Below are 16,404 nucleotides of genomic sequence, written 5' to 3' on the forward strand. Positions count from 1 at the left end.
AGCTATGAAATCATTATAATTTTAATCATTGTAATTTTGCTTGTTATATTGAATTTAATTTTACTAGTATCTATTTAGCAAATGGGATATTAAGGTTTGTAAATTTTCTTTTGTGGTGCTCAGGGAATTGTTTATTCCGTGTTAATGTGATAGCAAAAGTATAAGGAACTCTTTGGGACTGGGATTGATTGTTGTTGGTTTTTTTAGTACCTGTGCCTTCAGTGCTTTCTTAAATGGATTTTCAAATTGGGTAAAATGTAGTTGCTGTGAAATGCATAGATCTTAACCATATATATAGCTCAATGCATTTCATATGTGTAGACCCATGGTCACCACCCCAAAATGTAGAACATTTCCATCACCCCAGAAAGTCCCCTTATGCCACTTGAACCAGCCAATCTCCATACACAGCCCTGTTTTGATTTCCATCACACTTGCTTACTTTTTCCAGTTTTTAAACTTCACATCCTATCTAATAAAAGAGAAACATGCAAATTGACCGTACATCTGTTATGCCCACAAGCCACGCCCATCAGCCAATCAGGAGTGAGTATGCAAATTAACCCAACAAATATGGCGGCGGCCATGGAGCTGGAGCCAGCCGGAGGCTTGGGTTGCCCCTGGCGATGGAGAAAGCCAAGCTTTCCACCTGCCCTGGCCGGCCCTGGCCTCCACTCAAGGCTACAAAGTTTCAATTATAGAAGATAAATAAATCCCAACAAAAATAGTGGCAGCCACAGAGCTGGAGAGAGCAGGAGGCTCGGGTTGCCCCTGGCGATGGAGGAAGCCAAGCTTCCCACCCGCCCTGGCCGGCCCTGGCCTCCGCTCAAGGCTACAAAGTTTCAGTTATAGAAGATAAATAAATCCCAGATACCAGGGCCTCCACTTGGGTTGCCAGGGGGTGTGGCTGGCCTGCAAACCACCACAGGCCCCTGGCCCAGGCAGCCCCATGCCCCAAGGGAACCCCCACCCTGATCTGGGGCACCCTTCAGGGCAAACCAGCCGGCCCCCACCTGTGCCCAGGCCTCTATCCTATGTAATAAAATAGTAATATGCAAATTGACCATCACTCCAACACACAAGATGGCTGCCACAAGATGGCCAGCAGGGGAGGGCAGTAGGGGACAATCAAGCCTGCAAGGGAGGGCAGTTGGGGGCGATCAAGCCTGCAGGGGAGGGAAGTTGGAGGCGACTGGGCCTGAAGGGAAGGGCAGTTGGGGAGGGGGGGACCCAGGCCTGCAGGGGAGAGCAGTTGGGGGGGGGGGGGACCATGCCTGCAGGGGAGGGCAGTTGCGGGGGACCAGGCCTGCAGGGGAGAGCAGTTAGGGGTGACCAGGCCTTCAGGGAAGGGCAGTTAGGGGTGACCAGGCCTTCAGGGGAGGGCAGTTAGGGGCAATCAGGCTGGCAGGGGAGCAGTTAGGTATCAATCAGGCTGGCAGGGGAGTGGTTAGGGGGTGATCAGGCTGGCAGGCAGAAGCAGTTAGGGGCAATCAGGAAGGAAGGCAGGCGAGCAGTTGGGAGCCAGCAGTCCTGGATTGTGAGAGGGATGTTCGACTGCCCGTTTAGGCCCGCTCCTAAATCAGGCCTAAAAGGGCAGTCGGACATTCCTCGAGGGGTCCCAGATTGGAGAGGGTGCAGGCTGGGCTGAGGGACACACACACATACCGCCAACCCCGTGCACAAATTTCGTGCACCGGGCCTCTAGTATATATAAAAATCATGTACTTTTATACCTAGCATCATCCCCTCAACAAAATATTTTAGTGATTTTCATCATATTTGTTGAGTGTATCTGTATAGTTCATTTTTAATCAATTATATTCAATTGTATAAGTATATAGTCATGCACTGCCTAAAGATGGGGATATGTAGAAAAGATACAGTAAATATGGCATAAGAGATTAAAATGGTCCACCTCTATAGGGCACTTACCATGAGTGGAGCTCTGAATAAGTCCGTGAGTGAGTGAATGTGAAGGCCTAAGACATTACTGTACACTATTGTACATTTATAAACACTGTATGTTTAGACTACACTAATGTTATAAAGCATGAGATTAAATCAAGCACAAAAGAAAATGATGCAAGACATTTAATAAATGCAAGATATATGAGGCTGCTGCCAGCATAACATGTCATACCGTTTCACAGCAAACTTTCTTAAATAAGTAGGAGTTCATTCTAAAATAACAATAAAACTATACTAGGGTAAATACATAAGGCTCTTCTTTTTGAACAGTCTGCATCTACATATTTAAAGTGTAACTCTTGTAGACATATAGCTGGATTTTTTTTTCTTTTTTCTTTTTAAATTCAGCTTGGCAACCTGTCTTTTAATTGGAATATTCAGTCCATGTAATCTAATGGCTGACATGGTTGGGTTTAGGTCTACCATTTTCTTATTTTGTTTATCTCATCTCTCTTTTGTTCCTCTACTCCTCCTTTTTTTGGGAAGCAGCCTTCTTCAGGTTAAAGAAATATAATTTAATACTTAACTTTAATTCCCTTATTAACTTTGCATTAGTTTTTGCTTTGGGGAATATTGTATACATCCTTAATTTATCACTTAAGAGTTAGTAGGATATCATTTCACACAAATACAGAGTGGGTCAAAAGTATGTTTTAGTTGTGAGTATGTGAGTTTATTCTTGTATTACTATTTATTATTTTCTATATGAACAACTGTCAACCTACTTTTGCCTCACCCTGTATAAAAACTTTGCAAGTATAATGCCATTTACCACTCTTGTCCTTTCTGCAGGTGGTGTCATATATTTTATATCTACATACAACATAAACCTCACTTTAAAATACTGTATTTTTATTTTATTTTTTTATTTCTTTTTCTTTTATTGAGGTATTATATGTGTACATATCTTACCATTACCCCCCCCACCCCACACCCATACATGCCCTCACCCCCCAGAGTTTTACGTCCATTGGTTATGCTTATATGCATGCATACAAGTCCTTCGTTTGATTTCTTATCTCCCCCACCTCTCCCTAACTTTCCCCCTGTAATTTGAAAGTCTGTTTGTTGCTTTACTGTCTCTGTATCTATCTTTTTGTTCATCAGTTTATAATGTTCTTTATTATCCATAAATGAGTGAGATCATGTGGTATTTTTCTTTCATTGACTGGCTTATTTCACTTAGCATAATATTCTCCAATTCCTCCCAGGTTGCTGCAAATGATGAGAATTCCTTCTTTTTTTATGGCAGCATAGTATTCCATTGTGTAGATGTACCACAGTTTTCTGATCCAGTCATCTGCTGACGGGCACCTAGGCTGTTTCCAAATCTTAGCTATTGTAAATTGTAATTTTTTAAAGATTTTTTTTCCTGTTTACCTACACAGTTACCATTTCTGCTGTTCATTATTTCTGAGTATCCATTTGGTGTCATTCCTCAATAGTACAATGATGCTGAAAATAGATTCTCAACATTTTTTTTCTGATAATGTCTATTTTTATGGTGGTGTTTTTTGTTTGTTTTGTAATGTCTCTCTTTTTTTTTAATCTAACTCGTTTCAGAATATTATTATTACCTTTGGTTTTTAGCAATTAAATAATATCTTTTTTCTCCTTTACTGCTTTATCTTTATTTTGGTTTTCAGCAGTTAGGATTCTAATATACTTAGCTGTGAATTTCTTTGGATTTATCATGCTTGGAGTTGACTGACCTTGGATATGTAAAATGTTGTGTCTCCAAATTGGTTGTGTCAGCCATAATTTCATTGCTTCAGATGTTTCTTGCCCCTCACTTTTATTGTTTATAAGTTACTTATATTTTGGGTTGCTGTTTGTGCCATAAGTCACTAAGGTGTTTTTTCAATCTTCAATCACTTTTCTCTCTGTTCAGATTGGATAATTTCTATTGATCTGTATTCTATTTTACTGACCCTTTTTTTCCCCATCTCTGACCTGCTGTTAAGCCTACCTACCCAGTAAATTTTTTCATTTTAGATATTGTGTTTCTTAGTTCTAGAATTTCCATTTTATCCTTTTGATAATTTTCCTTCTCTGTTGCGATACCCCCTTCTATTCTCTCATGATGATCGTCTTTTCCTTTAAGACCTTAAATACTTATAAAAAACTTTTTATTTATTTTGCAAATTCCAACATTTGAGTCATCTTGAGGTTGGTTTCTACTGATCACTTTTTTTTCTTGACCATGAATCATATTTTTCTGTTTTTTATTGGCTGAGTGGTAGCTTTTGATTGTATAATGGACCTTGTAGCTGATACGTTGTAGAAACTCTGGATTCTGTTTTCTTCTGAAAATGTTGGTTTTGGTTCTGCCAGGCATTTAAATTATTGACAGATAACCTTGAGCTTATGGAAGCTTTGCTTTACACTTCAGTAGGGAGACAAATTTTGCCTTTAGTCCTAGGGCAGCTTCCACAGTTATAGGACAGTTGTTTTTTTATTACCTCTAAAATGTGGTCTTCCTTCAGTTTTAATTGAAAGCCTAAAGTGTTTATGTGCCATCTAATTCTGTGGAATTCAAACTCCAAACTCTCTCTCTCTCTCTCTCTCTCTCTCTCTCTCTCTCTCTCTCTCTCTCTCTCTCATTGCATTAAGTAGCCACTGAAATATCTGTTTAGCTCATTTAGCCTCCTAGTGATTGTTTTCCTCTGGGGTCCCACACATGGGATTTTCTCCCTCCGTTTTCAGTTGTTTTGGAAGCAAGGAGCTAGCTCTGTGTCCTGGTGACCCAAGCTAATGGCCGTGCAGCTTTCTGATGGGAGTTCTTGCCACTCTTCTTAATGCTGGGAACTGCTCTCTGGGTAAAGGCTGTATAAATGTGGTTCTCTTTATCCGAGGGTTGAATCCATTATAGTTTCTGCCTGCTTTTGACTGCTCTTCAGTGCCTACGTTAAATGGGTGGTATCTGTTTTGTTCATATATGAGAGAGAGAGTCCAGTATAGCTCCTTCACAGCTCCCAGCCTGGAATGTCAGCTTTATCTATATATATAAAATGCTAAGTGTCCAACCAGTCTCTATGACCCGCACTGACCACCAGGGGCAGATGCTCAACGCAGGAGCTGCCATGATGTGCACTGGCCATTTACAGAAAAATGACACCTCAGACCTGACCGACAAAGCAACACTCAGCTTCCCCAAATGGGACACAGGCCCCGCCACCACCATGGAGCAACACCCCACCAAATTGCAGCCGATGCTGCCAAGACCCCATGGTGCAAAATGCGGCCCACAGCCCAGCCCAGAAACGGTCGCTGTGGGTGCTGGGTAATGATGTCACATAGCAACGCCAGGCTTCCTCTCCCTAGCAACTAGCCTCCTTGGAGTTTCTTCAGCCCAGGAACACCACTTGCTTTATAACCAGGTGAAAACATTTTATACTTTAACCAAATGTCTGTGAAGCATCTTCCTGTGCCTCATCTCATTTAATCCTCACAGAAGTCCTGGAGTAGGTAGATAGGCGACTCAGTGGAATCCTATTTTCTTTTCATTAGCTGGAAAACGGAGATTTAGAAAGCTTAAAAGAAGTAAGAAATGGTGCATCTTGAAAATGACTTCTGGTTTTCTCACTGCACAGAATGTAGTCAAACACTGCTGCAGTTAAATATTTCACCCTTTGTTCTCCCTGCGTGATCTATAATAATAATCTGCTTTGTGTTGATATTTACTGCTGTGTTGCTGACAATTACCTGAAAGAGAAGTTGGGGTGCTTCACTGGGCTGGAAAAAGTTTAGCTAAATCAGAAAGCGGGTCCAATTAAGCAAGTTTATTCTATATCTATAAAAGGCTAAGTTGACTCGCGCATGCGTGATACATATAAAGCTCTGCACGTGTTTCGATCTGTCATTGTCGATCGTGAATTTGGTTGACACTTCTATTATAGAGAAAGGGCAAATAGTGATATTAAAATATTTCTTCTAATTTCCTTCCAGTGTGCACAAATTCATGCATCGGGCCTCTAGTTTTTTATAAAATTTATTTCGGATGGTTAATGTATTTCTGATTATAAACTCATTAGTTCTCTTTATCTATTCATAGATATGAAGAGAGGGCTGCTAAAGACTTGGAACGATACAATAGGCAAATCAAGAGAGCCATTGAACAGGAGTCACAAGCCTCATTACAAGATGGCAGAAAAAAAATGAAACCCACAAGCTCATGGAGTTTGGCGCAGAAGCACAAGCTGAAAACGTCATTATCTAATCAGCCAAAACTTGATGAGCTTTTCCAGTCCCAGATTGAAAAAAAAAAGAGTCAAACCATTAAAATAGTTCAAATTCACTTTTCTATGGAAAACTTCAAAAAAAATGTAGAGAAACACAAGAAATTTGAACTAGAAGAAAAAGACGACCTTTGCTTAATCCACAATCTCAAGTTTCCTGATGGATGGCTAATTACATCCCAAACAGAGGTAATGTTGTTAAATCCATATAGAGTGGAAGAAGCCCTGCTATTTAAAAGACTTCTTGAGAATCATAAACTTCCTGCAGAACCATTGGAAAAACCAATTATATTAACAGAGAGGTATGGTGAAGTAATATAATATTTTTTACTCTAAAAACATTTATTAATCCATACTAGATTAGAAATTGGAGGTAAAAAGTTGAAAGTGTTTCCTAATAGGGAAAAGTGGTGTTTATTTAAAGAAATCTTTTAAAAACTTCATTTCTTATCTTCAGTGGAAGTAATTGCATTTAAGTAAATAATTTTAAAATATTCTACGTAGTTCTGCAATTAATCAATATGAAGCTTAATTCTCCCGTACATTAGTGACTTACCTAGGGTAATTTTGAAGTGAGGTTGCCGTAATTCTTCTTTGTTGTGTGCTCGTAAACATTTAAAGAACATACCAAAATAGAATTGTACAATGAATACCTTTAACAACAGTTTTTCAAGATTTTGCCACATTTACTCTGTTTGCCCATGTATGGGTGTGTGTATGTATATATATGCATATTTTCTTTCCTTTGCTAAAGTATTTTAGAACAATTCCCACCCATATGTCTTTCAGTATATCTCTCTCAAAAATGGCTATTTTCTTAGCTAACCACAGTGCCTTTATCATAACTTACACAATAATAATTCCTTGGAATTGTTCCTCATTGTCTCAAAATGTCTTTCCTATAGTTTTAAAATTTTCAGTTTGTATCTAGTCCAAGTCCAACTGTTACATTTTGGTGTGCTCACAAATCTATCTTAATACCACACCATTAACTTTTTATTAATACCGACACTTGTTCATTGGAATGTCTAGTCTCGATTTGTCTCTTTGCTTCCATGAGATGGCGGTCAACTTGTTTTTCCCTCTCCTGTATTTCAGTGGAAGTTAGCTCAGGAGCATTGAATGGATTTAGTTTCCACTTTCTGATGAGACTGCTTCATAGACGGTGCCACGTGCTTTATATTTCATCCCATCAAAGGCACTTGTCAGCAGGTGACAGCCTGATCTTCCACCTTAAGTTCCCTATCAATCTTTCCATCTAATGTTTCATCCATTGGTTATTATTTTGGAACTAATTTTATTATAGATTTTATTTTATTTTTTAAAATATGTTTTTATGGATTTCAAGAGAGGAAGGGAGAGGGAGAGAGAGATAGAAACATCAATGATAAGATAATCATTGATCAGCTGCCTCCTGCATGCCCCCTACTGGGGATCAAGCCCACAACCCAGGCATGTGCCCTTGACCGGAATTGAACCTGGGACCCTTCAGTCCTCAGGCCAACGCTCCATCCACTGAGCCAAACCAGCTAGGGCTATTATAGATTTTAAAACAGAGTTTCTTTTTTACATCCTATATGAGCAAATTATTTTCTGTAAAAATGAATAACTAATAACATTAATATTTCCCTTTTTTATACTTAATATTTCTTTTTTAGTGTGGCACAGGTAGAAGAGAATCACAGGTACACCAAAGGAGATAAAAACCTGAAATGGAAAGATAATTAGGATTTGTTCCCTAGGACACATCTGCAGATAATTCTTTCAGACTTCTAAGAATAAATAAAAAATTACTTGTAAAATATATTAAAACCTTTGTGTTAAAGACCCTGTCACCAGAAGGAAAAAAAAAATGGGACAGAACAACATTTGTTAAAGTTATCTTTTATAATTAAGGCTACAATAATCACATTAACTAAAATCCAGCATCTCTCATAGTATAGATTGGCTTAGGACTGCCAAAAGAAGCATCGGAAAAAGAATGAATGCAGCCTTCAGCTGAATTAAAACAGTTCAAATATCTGATACTTTTCTGTTTATTTCCTTAAAAAGAGCTAGGGTGTGTCTGGAGTTTTCTGAAATGTGATGTCCCCATTACAGTTAGTAATGTAAGTTTTTCAGAACTGAGCTATGGACAGGGTAATTTTGGATTGGGCTCAGTTTTCTCACTAGAATTCTCCTGAGGGTTGTGTAGCTTATCTCTGAAGGGAGCAATTTAGAGAGCTGTAAAACAAAGCAGGAGCTCAACCATGGCTAATGTCTATTGAGCACTTATTTATGAAAGAGCTTTTCTAAGCCCTTTGCTTTCATGATCTTCATACCTGATGAGAGATAGGTCCTATCATTATCCATATTTATAGGTGGGGAAACTGAGCCATAGAACTGTTAAGTAACTTACCTAGGCTCACGTGGCTAATACATAGTTGGATCCAGGTGTCCAATCTAGACAGTAACCGTAGAGCCTGCACCATTTGCTGCTGTGCTGTATCATCACCACCACTGGCTCTCGGATTGACTTTCTGAATGTAGCCCAAGTTTTCACTCTGTGGCATCTGCTGTCATAGCCAGTGGGGTCCTTTACCTTTCAGAGGTGATAAGCAAAAACATCATCTATTCATTTACTTTTTCTAGGGTCCAGGGTTGTAATGAAGAAACAGCCACTTAAAATCTTGTACAGAAACAGAGAACAGAGCCCTGCACACCTAAGACAGTGTCTGTCACGTGATAGGCACTCAAACATTCATTGACTGAATGGGAAAATGGTACCTGCTCACACGCCAACCCCAGCAGACACTATTGTAGGGACATGTGTGAGCACTGTGAGCCCATAACCAACATGAAAGGCTAACTTGTGCCCTAGAGGATCTTTGGCTACCTCAGAACTTTGCTTAAAGCCTATGCCACTCATACGCCACTGTTGGCAAACGTGCCATGCCTGAAGGAAGCTCTCCCAGGCCCCGAATTACTGAATTTATACGCTCCTGGAAGAAGATACATATGCTTATCTTTTTACTATTGACTGAAAACTGGAAATTATGGAGGCTGTACCACTTGAGTAGCTTGGCAATATATTAGGTGTCTGTTTAAAGGTATAAATGCATTTGTAGGTATAGTTTTCATTTGTATTATATTGAGGGAGCACACTTGTTTATTTTACATTTTATTTATAACATCATAGAAGATAGAAACTGTCTTTTATATCTATCCTTCCTCCTGTACGTTGTATGTGGTAGGTCTTCTATAAAATATTAACAAATGTAAAAAAATAAATTTCCTTACAGGGTTACTGATACCTTTGTATTTTGGTTACTAATAACACTTTTTAAAAGGCCCTTAGAGTAACTATTTTCCATAAAATTTTAAATTTTATTTTACGTATTTAGTAAGTTAAAAGACCATTATTTCTTTTTCAGTCTTTTTAATGGATCTCATTATTTAGAGATTTTATATAAAATGACAGCAGGTGACCAAAGCTACAGTGGATCAACTTACCTGTCCGATCCTCGTCTTACAGCAAATGGTTTCAAGATAAAATTGATACCAGGTATGATGTGGTTTAATATTTCCTGACGTGGAAAAATAAATCTTGTTCCAGGAGACACATTTGGGTTTCATAATTTAGAGGTATCATGGTGTATTTTCGTCTCACTAAAAGTACGTCAGCCGTGTAAAAACAGTCATATTTCAGACATGTCACATCGGTCTGAAATAAGCAAGTTTGGTATCTCTTTCATTCTGTTGGCTTGAATTTGCATTTCCATAACTAGTCAAGTAGTTTTAGTTGCGATTCTTTGTCACAATATTCAAATGCCTGCTCTAGCTAGTTATTGAATGCTCATTTAGATGATAAAGCAGAGGTAAATCTGTAGCTCCTGGAGTAACCTAACAAAAATGGGCCCCGTTCTTTTTCTTAAATCGTGCTGTTGCTTTCAATTAACTGTGTAACACCAGCCCTCTTACTGTTTGGGGAGCGGATGATCTGATCCCCTGGCCTTACTAAACAGACTGTGTGATAGCACTCTTTGTTGGTATGGAAGTTCACTGGGTGGGGAGGAAAAAAGGCTCCCCTGGCTAGGAGACTTCAGTTTTTCCTGGCTGGCCCTTGCTCTGTTCTTTGATGGTTTCCGGACTTCACCGCCTTCTGTCCCAGCTTCCTAAATTGGCACCAGGGGTCACAAAGGCACCACCAAGAGTGATAATACTGTTCCTTCTTCCACCCAATCCTACACTTGTGACCAAAGTGTAGAAAAACAAAGTTCAACCAAAACAGTGTTGACGATTTTTAAAGGAATGTTTTACTGAGATCTCAAAAGAAAATAAGCGAAAACAATGTACAAAACCATGAAATTGGGTAAAACTGAAAATACTTTGGTGTTCTAAACTTTAATTTTACTTGGCTTTTTCAGTTTTAAGGATACCTACCTAAACTTACCTACTCACTGCCTTGGTCTTGGATAGTTAGATTTGGAGTAAAGAGTGTCTAAATTCCAACTCTGCCATTTAAACAGTGTTTATAGGAAAGTGAGTTAGCCTAGATATTTCTTCATCAATAACAACTAGTAATTATTGAATATTCTTAATATTAAATGTATTAATTTATTATTCAAATAGCCCTATGAAGTAAGCTCTATTGCGTTTTATAGGTGGTAAAATCAAAGCACAGAGAAGTTAAGTTTGCTTAAAGGTTCACAGTGGTAGAACCAGGATTTGAACCCACGTAATCTATCTTTTAGAGCCTGGTCTTAATGAATTTGTTGTATTGCTTCCCTATTAAAATTGAGATATTTACATCATGAAGTAGTGAGCAACTAACCAAAGCACTTACATAATCGGTCAGCATAGTGTGCAGCAGCGGAGTGATATGTGTTCAGATACTCTTCTTCCCATCCTTTTGCACTCCTCTCTGGCCTGCACTAACGTGCAGTCATTTCTTTTAGTCCTTCTAGAAATCTTTCTTCTTCGGGACCCTGGCACATTTTTAATTGATTTGCAGTGTGAAACAAGGTATGTGTGTGTAGCAAGACATTTCTTCTTGACTTAATCTACTTTCCTAATTAACTCTTTGGTGTTGGTGGCTGGTGCCATTTTTTTCTTGAAAGATGTCATCACAGCAATTTAAAAAAAAAAATTTAGGGTAACTGCCCTATCTGTTCCAAGAGCATGTTTACTTTTGAGCTACCAGTGAGTTTCTGACAGATGCTGTCAGCTCTTAGCTTGTAGATAGTGTGTTTTAAGTCTGACTGAACGCCAGTACTTTTTGCATGGCACCAAAGGTGTAAAAATCACTAAGACGGTCATCTGCAAACTGACTTGATTAGTTTGGAATTAACAGATTATCATGAGGATATCTTGTCAATAACAGATCAAATTAAAAACCTTCCATGTTTTCTTTCTTAATTTTTTGGTTATTTTTCTTTATTAATTTTTATGCTGTGTGTTTCTTAAAACCCATTTCTTTTTTTTAGTAAGAGTTTTGTTGTATTGGACTTAACTTTGGATCAACAATTTGCCAGTTTTTACAAAACATCTTTGGATATAGGCAATGAAAGATAGGAAGAATACATCTGACTTAGAGGGAAAAGATTCTGAATGTGACCCTAAAAACTTTGCTTATTAATGGCATAGTTTTTTGTTCTGCATCAATAAGAATTCCATGTTTTAGGAAGTGAAAACTTGTCAAACTACTTATTAATTTGAAGTATTTTCTTTGAAAATTAGGAAGCATTTCACAGAATTTTATGGAAATGTCTTGAAAGTTTATAGTCACATGGTTCCAGATATCTAAGTTTTTTATATCTGAATTTTGCAAGCACAGAGATTAAAATAGTGCTGATTTCCTCATCTGTTGCCAAATGCTTTTCACCCATGTCCACAAGTAATTCTCTGAAATGTGTACAGTTTTTCAGGGCAAATATAGTTGGCATTAGACTTTACAATCAAATCATATTAGTAACAAGTCTCTTGACTAATATTTTTGTGAATTTCCATATCTATATATTTGTAAGATGTGAACTAGAATATTCTGCTACCTCCTTTTTGCCTAACTCCTGTTTCAAGTCCTACTTAAGTTCCCCTGGTTGTTCAAACTCTCATTTTGTCTCCATTCACTGCAGTCTGTATTTTATCACTTACTGGCTGATCTTACATGTTCTTATTCTAGTCGTCGGTTGTTTCCCAGGAAGAGCGTAGGGTGCCTGCTCTGTTTAGTGTACCGCTATTGCATCTGCCGTCCACGTCAAGGAACTGGCCTAAGTGAGAACAGGCTAGGGATAGGGTCATCGTCACATCAGGGTCCGAAACTCTTCAAGCTACATCACTCCTCTTTTTTGTTTTTGTCCATCCATTTATAGCTCATTTATACCACTTTCCAGCTTTGGACTGTCTCATTTTCTTTACTTCAAAGTAACAGTCTATGGACTTCAATATGAAGAATCCTGTCACACAGATACAGCCAAAGAAAACAAGTCTGCTATTTTCCAAAATCGTAACATGCATTCTAATGCAAAATTGGATGCTTTGGAGTGAATATGTGCTATTATGAATATTTTACCTAGTTTTATATTCAATGGTATAGCTGGTTTTTAGTTTTATTTTAATCATTAAATTATTTAGAGTAGCTTAAATAATACATAACATGTCAGTTTTACACACTGTCCTAATAAAATATATTGAATAAACATTAGCATTTCATTTCCTCAAATTACTAATATATAATAATCTATAATAATAAAAGCATAATATGCTAATTAGATCAGACATCCTTTTGGACGAAGCCGGGGCTGCGAGGGAAGCCCAGGTCCCGGGTGCCTGCCGGCAGCCAGAGGGAATCCGGTGCCGGCAGCGGGGGAAGGAAGGCCTACTCTTGCACGGATTTCGTGCATTGGGCCTCTAGTATATTAATAAGCTACTCACTATGGTGGTAACCATTTTGCAACATATGTATATCAAATCAATACTTGGTATACCTTAAACTTATATAATGTTATGTCAGTTATATTTCAATAAAGCTGGAAAATAAAATTCCTATGTATTTTTATAATTTGTAAGTTAAAATAATCATTGAAATAAGCCATGCCTTTAAGTTAGGTATTAAATCAATAGGCTTGAACTTGAACAGCAGCAGTTGTGAAAACACTTAGAGCAGTTTTTGTTTTAATAAACATCATGGGACTCCATTTTCTCTCTAAAGAAGGAAATCTTCTAAACAAATGCAGGGAACAGAACAGCAGTCATTGGGATTAAATGATACAAAGCTCATGTGGTTTCTACAAACACTGTGACTTACTGGAAATGTGAAATCCTATGGGAAATTAATGTTTGTTCTCCCAACTAAGGAACAGAACTTTGTCCTGACTATATTGCATTCTATGAAGGTTCACTAAATACTCAAACAGTGGTTTTGTTTTTAATAGATATTTTCTGGAATAAAATTCAAACACAACTAAACTAACGATAAATATGGTATTTTTGGGTGTTTTTCTTTTTTTTCTTTTAGGCGTTTCCATTGCTGAAAACTACTTAGAAATAGAGGGAATGGCTAACTGTCTTCCATTCTATGGCGTGATGGATTTAAAAGAAATTCTTAATGCTATAATCAACAAAAATGCAAAAGAAGTTTATGAATGTAGACCTCGCAAAGTGATAAGTTATTTAGAGGTATGCATTATTCAATTATGTAGATTGGCTAAGGTTTTAAGATACTTAACTGTTCCTTAATAAAATAATAAATGGTTTCAAAATAGTAAAGTTTCTATAAGGTTTATTATTGTTTGCAAGAGGGAAATACTATTAAGAAAAAAGAAAACTCCTTTAAAATAGGCTGGTTGTGGTATACTGTGATGGATTCTTACTATAACATTATTTCTTGAGTACATATTGAGAAAGAGCCTTATGCATGAGACTTTTTGTAGTGAAGTTCTTTTTGTTGTGTTGTTTGTGTATTTTTTTAGAAGGGATTCAAAATTGCTCCATCTTAATACCAAATACTTGTGTAAAAAGAACTATAATGTGATTTTCAAGAGCAAAAGAGGAGAAAGAAAATGAAAGAGGTAGATTATTAAGTAAATGGAAATTGAAGTTTTCTAGCACATATGAGATATGCAGCAGTGGGCTAAAAAATAAATTAAAAAATAATAGAGGTAAAGGGTGGGGAATGGGAGACATCTACAATACTAGCAACAATAAAAAATATGTTGTAAGAGAGGGTGGAGGAAGATTATAAACTTTTAAATGTCCACATTTAATAGTGGTGGGAGGACAGTAGTAATTATCTCTATTTGAGCCTTTATCCCTCAAGGTTGACTGGTATTATTTTTAAAGTGAACCTTATCTTTAGTAAAGTTTATTTTCTCCCTTTAAAAAAAAAAATGAGCTGTTTTTGTTTTAGACTTTGGTCCTGGTCTGCCCGTTGCATTCTGAGGGTCAGGCTTCCTCAGCAGGGAAGTCCACCTTTACCTTTCTGAAGATTGTCTTCGTGGCTTTCTGTGAGTCCTTCAGGAGCTCTGTCTTGTGGAATTTCCCAGCCGCACGGGGCAATTCAACGTGGCCAGTTTCTAGGGATGGAAAAGGAGTGGGTGCGTGAAGGAGTTGTGGGTCATGTTTGTGTATTGAAGAACCATTTGGGAAGAAGTAAGATTTCAGAAATAATGGAAGAAAGTGTTTGGGATTAGATACAAATATTTTTACTGCTATTATACCTACCATTATATTAAGGTAATAGTGGGTGTGATTCTTAAAGGAAGATAGTCTAGGATAAAAGAGAACTCCTATCAGAACCACAACCACAGGAATGCTTCATTTAAGGTCAGGTTGAATTACCGTATTTTCTGGCGTATAAGAACTTTTTAACCCAGGGAAATCTTCTATACGCCCAGTCGTCTTATACGCCAGAAAATAGGGTAGGTGAAACAGAGAAAGATGGGACAGTAAAAGGAGAAGGGGGGCGGGGGGCGGCGTTCAAGGGAAGAAAGAAATTTAAATATTAGAATTGCATTCTTCATAGGGGAGTAGTTGCTAAGACCATTAGGTGTGGCTGCTGCATGGAAGTGATGACCTTGAAGAGAGCCACACTGGAAGATAGGGGTGGAAGGCGGTGGTGGTGGTGCAAACAGTGGGCAGCACGCCCGTGGTGGTGAAAGGAAGAGAAGAGGTGTTCGCATGTTTGTATTGAATTTGGTAGAAAACACTGACACAAGAGGTTGGAGAGTAGATGTTCCAGCAGAGGCAGGAAGGAAGATGCAACATGATACAAACTTTAGGAAGGAGAAACCGTTCTCTGAACCAGGAGCAGAAGGGGAGGGAACGTGCATGTAAATATTCTGAGGTAAACCTGAGAGAAGTCATGTATGATTCATGTGGTAAAGGACTGGGAGGGTTGTCTGCTGCGAGTGAAGGGGCTGGAGAGGCACTGGGATCTGGGAATGGGAGAAAAGATAGGAAACTTGGAGCCGGCGGCGCTGCGAGGCGGCTGCGAGAAGAGGACGGTTTCCAGGCGGCGCGGGGCTCCCAGGCGCTGGCTGGCGTTGGACCCAGCAGCAGTTTGGTCGCTGGCCAGCCTGCTTGGCAGGGTTTCTCCGGACGTGGAGAGGGGCAGCCTGGCTGGTGGGAGAACGGGATGTGAAGGAGTTTGAACACGTTATAATACAAGAAACCATTCCGGGTGTGAGAGAGAGAGAGACTAATTACATTCTCCTGGGAATCTGCCTTTAGATTAGTAGGAGTTAAAAGAAATGCAGGAAGCTAGATACAGTGTCCTTTATTCTTATTCACTACTCGTACCTTATTTGGGGGAAGTTAACAGAAGGGTGCTTGCTAGTGGACCAGGAGAATAAGGAGGTTAAAGGTCAAAGCGAAGAAAAGGAATAGGTTTTGTTGGCATAAAGGAGTAGGATGGTTGGGAGTATAATAGGAGAGGCTGTGTGGTTAGAATGATGTTAGGATTTAAAATCTTCGAAGTACAATTTTTTTTTAATCTTAAAAGAAGCCAGCTTTACTAATACCATTTTAACCCCAGACTCTCAGTCTTCACTGTCTCAGAAAACAGCATCACCATCCAGAAATGCGGACATGGTCCTTAATTCTGCATCCCTCATAACCAGTTCATCAGTAAGTCTTGACCACCTCCAGCTGGTGCCAGGAGTCTTCACACCTCCCTCCGTGCCCACTCCCGTCACCCTGGTCAGACTCCCTAGGACTGCAG

General features: G+C 38.6%; 1 protein-coding gene across 11 annotated transcripts in view; it reads left to right on the forward strand.

The window, feature by feature from the left end:
- The window catches only part of PMS1 (PMS1 homolog 1, mismatch repair system component), a 124,227-nt gene that overhangs the window by 48,082 nt on the left and 59,741 nt on the right, over positions 1-16,404 (forward strand). For 10 of the 11 annotated variants that reach the window (XM_079782736.1, XM_079782740.1, XM_079782739.1 and 7 more), the window contains 3 exons: positions 6,023-6,508; positions 9,620-9,750; positions 13,702-13,862. In XM_079782736.1, coding sequence (XP_079638862.1) covers positions 6,023-6,508; positions 9,620-9,750; positions 13,702-13,862 — 778 coding nt within the window. Of the gene's footprint in view, positions 1-6,022; positions 6,509-9,619; positions 9,751-13,701; positions 13,863-16,404 lie in introns of those variants that run through there. The other variant, XM_079782733.1, reaches the window with a different exon arrangement.

The sequence above is a fragment of the Cnephaeus nilssonii genome (genome assembly GCF_951640355.1).
Source record: "Cnephaeus nilssonii genome assembly, chromosome: 10".
Classification (NCBI taxonomy): domain Eukaryota; kingdom Metazoa; phylum Chordata; class Mammalia; order Chiroptera; family Vespertilionidae; genus Cnephaeus; species Cnephaeus nilssonii.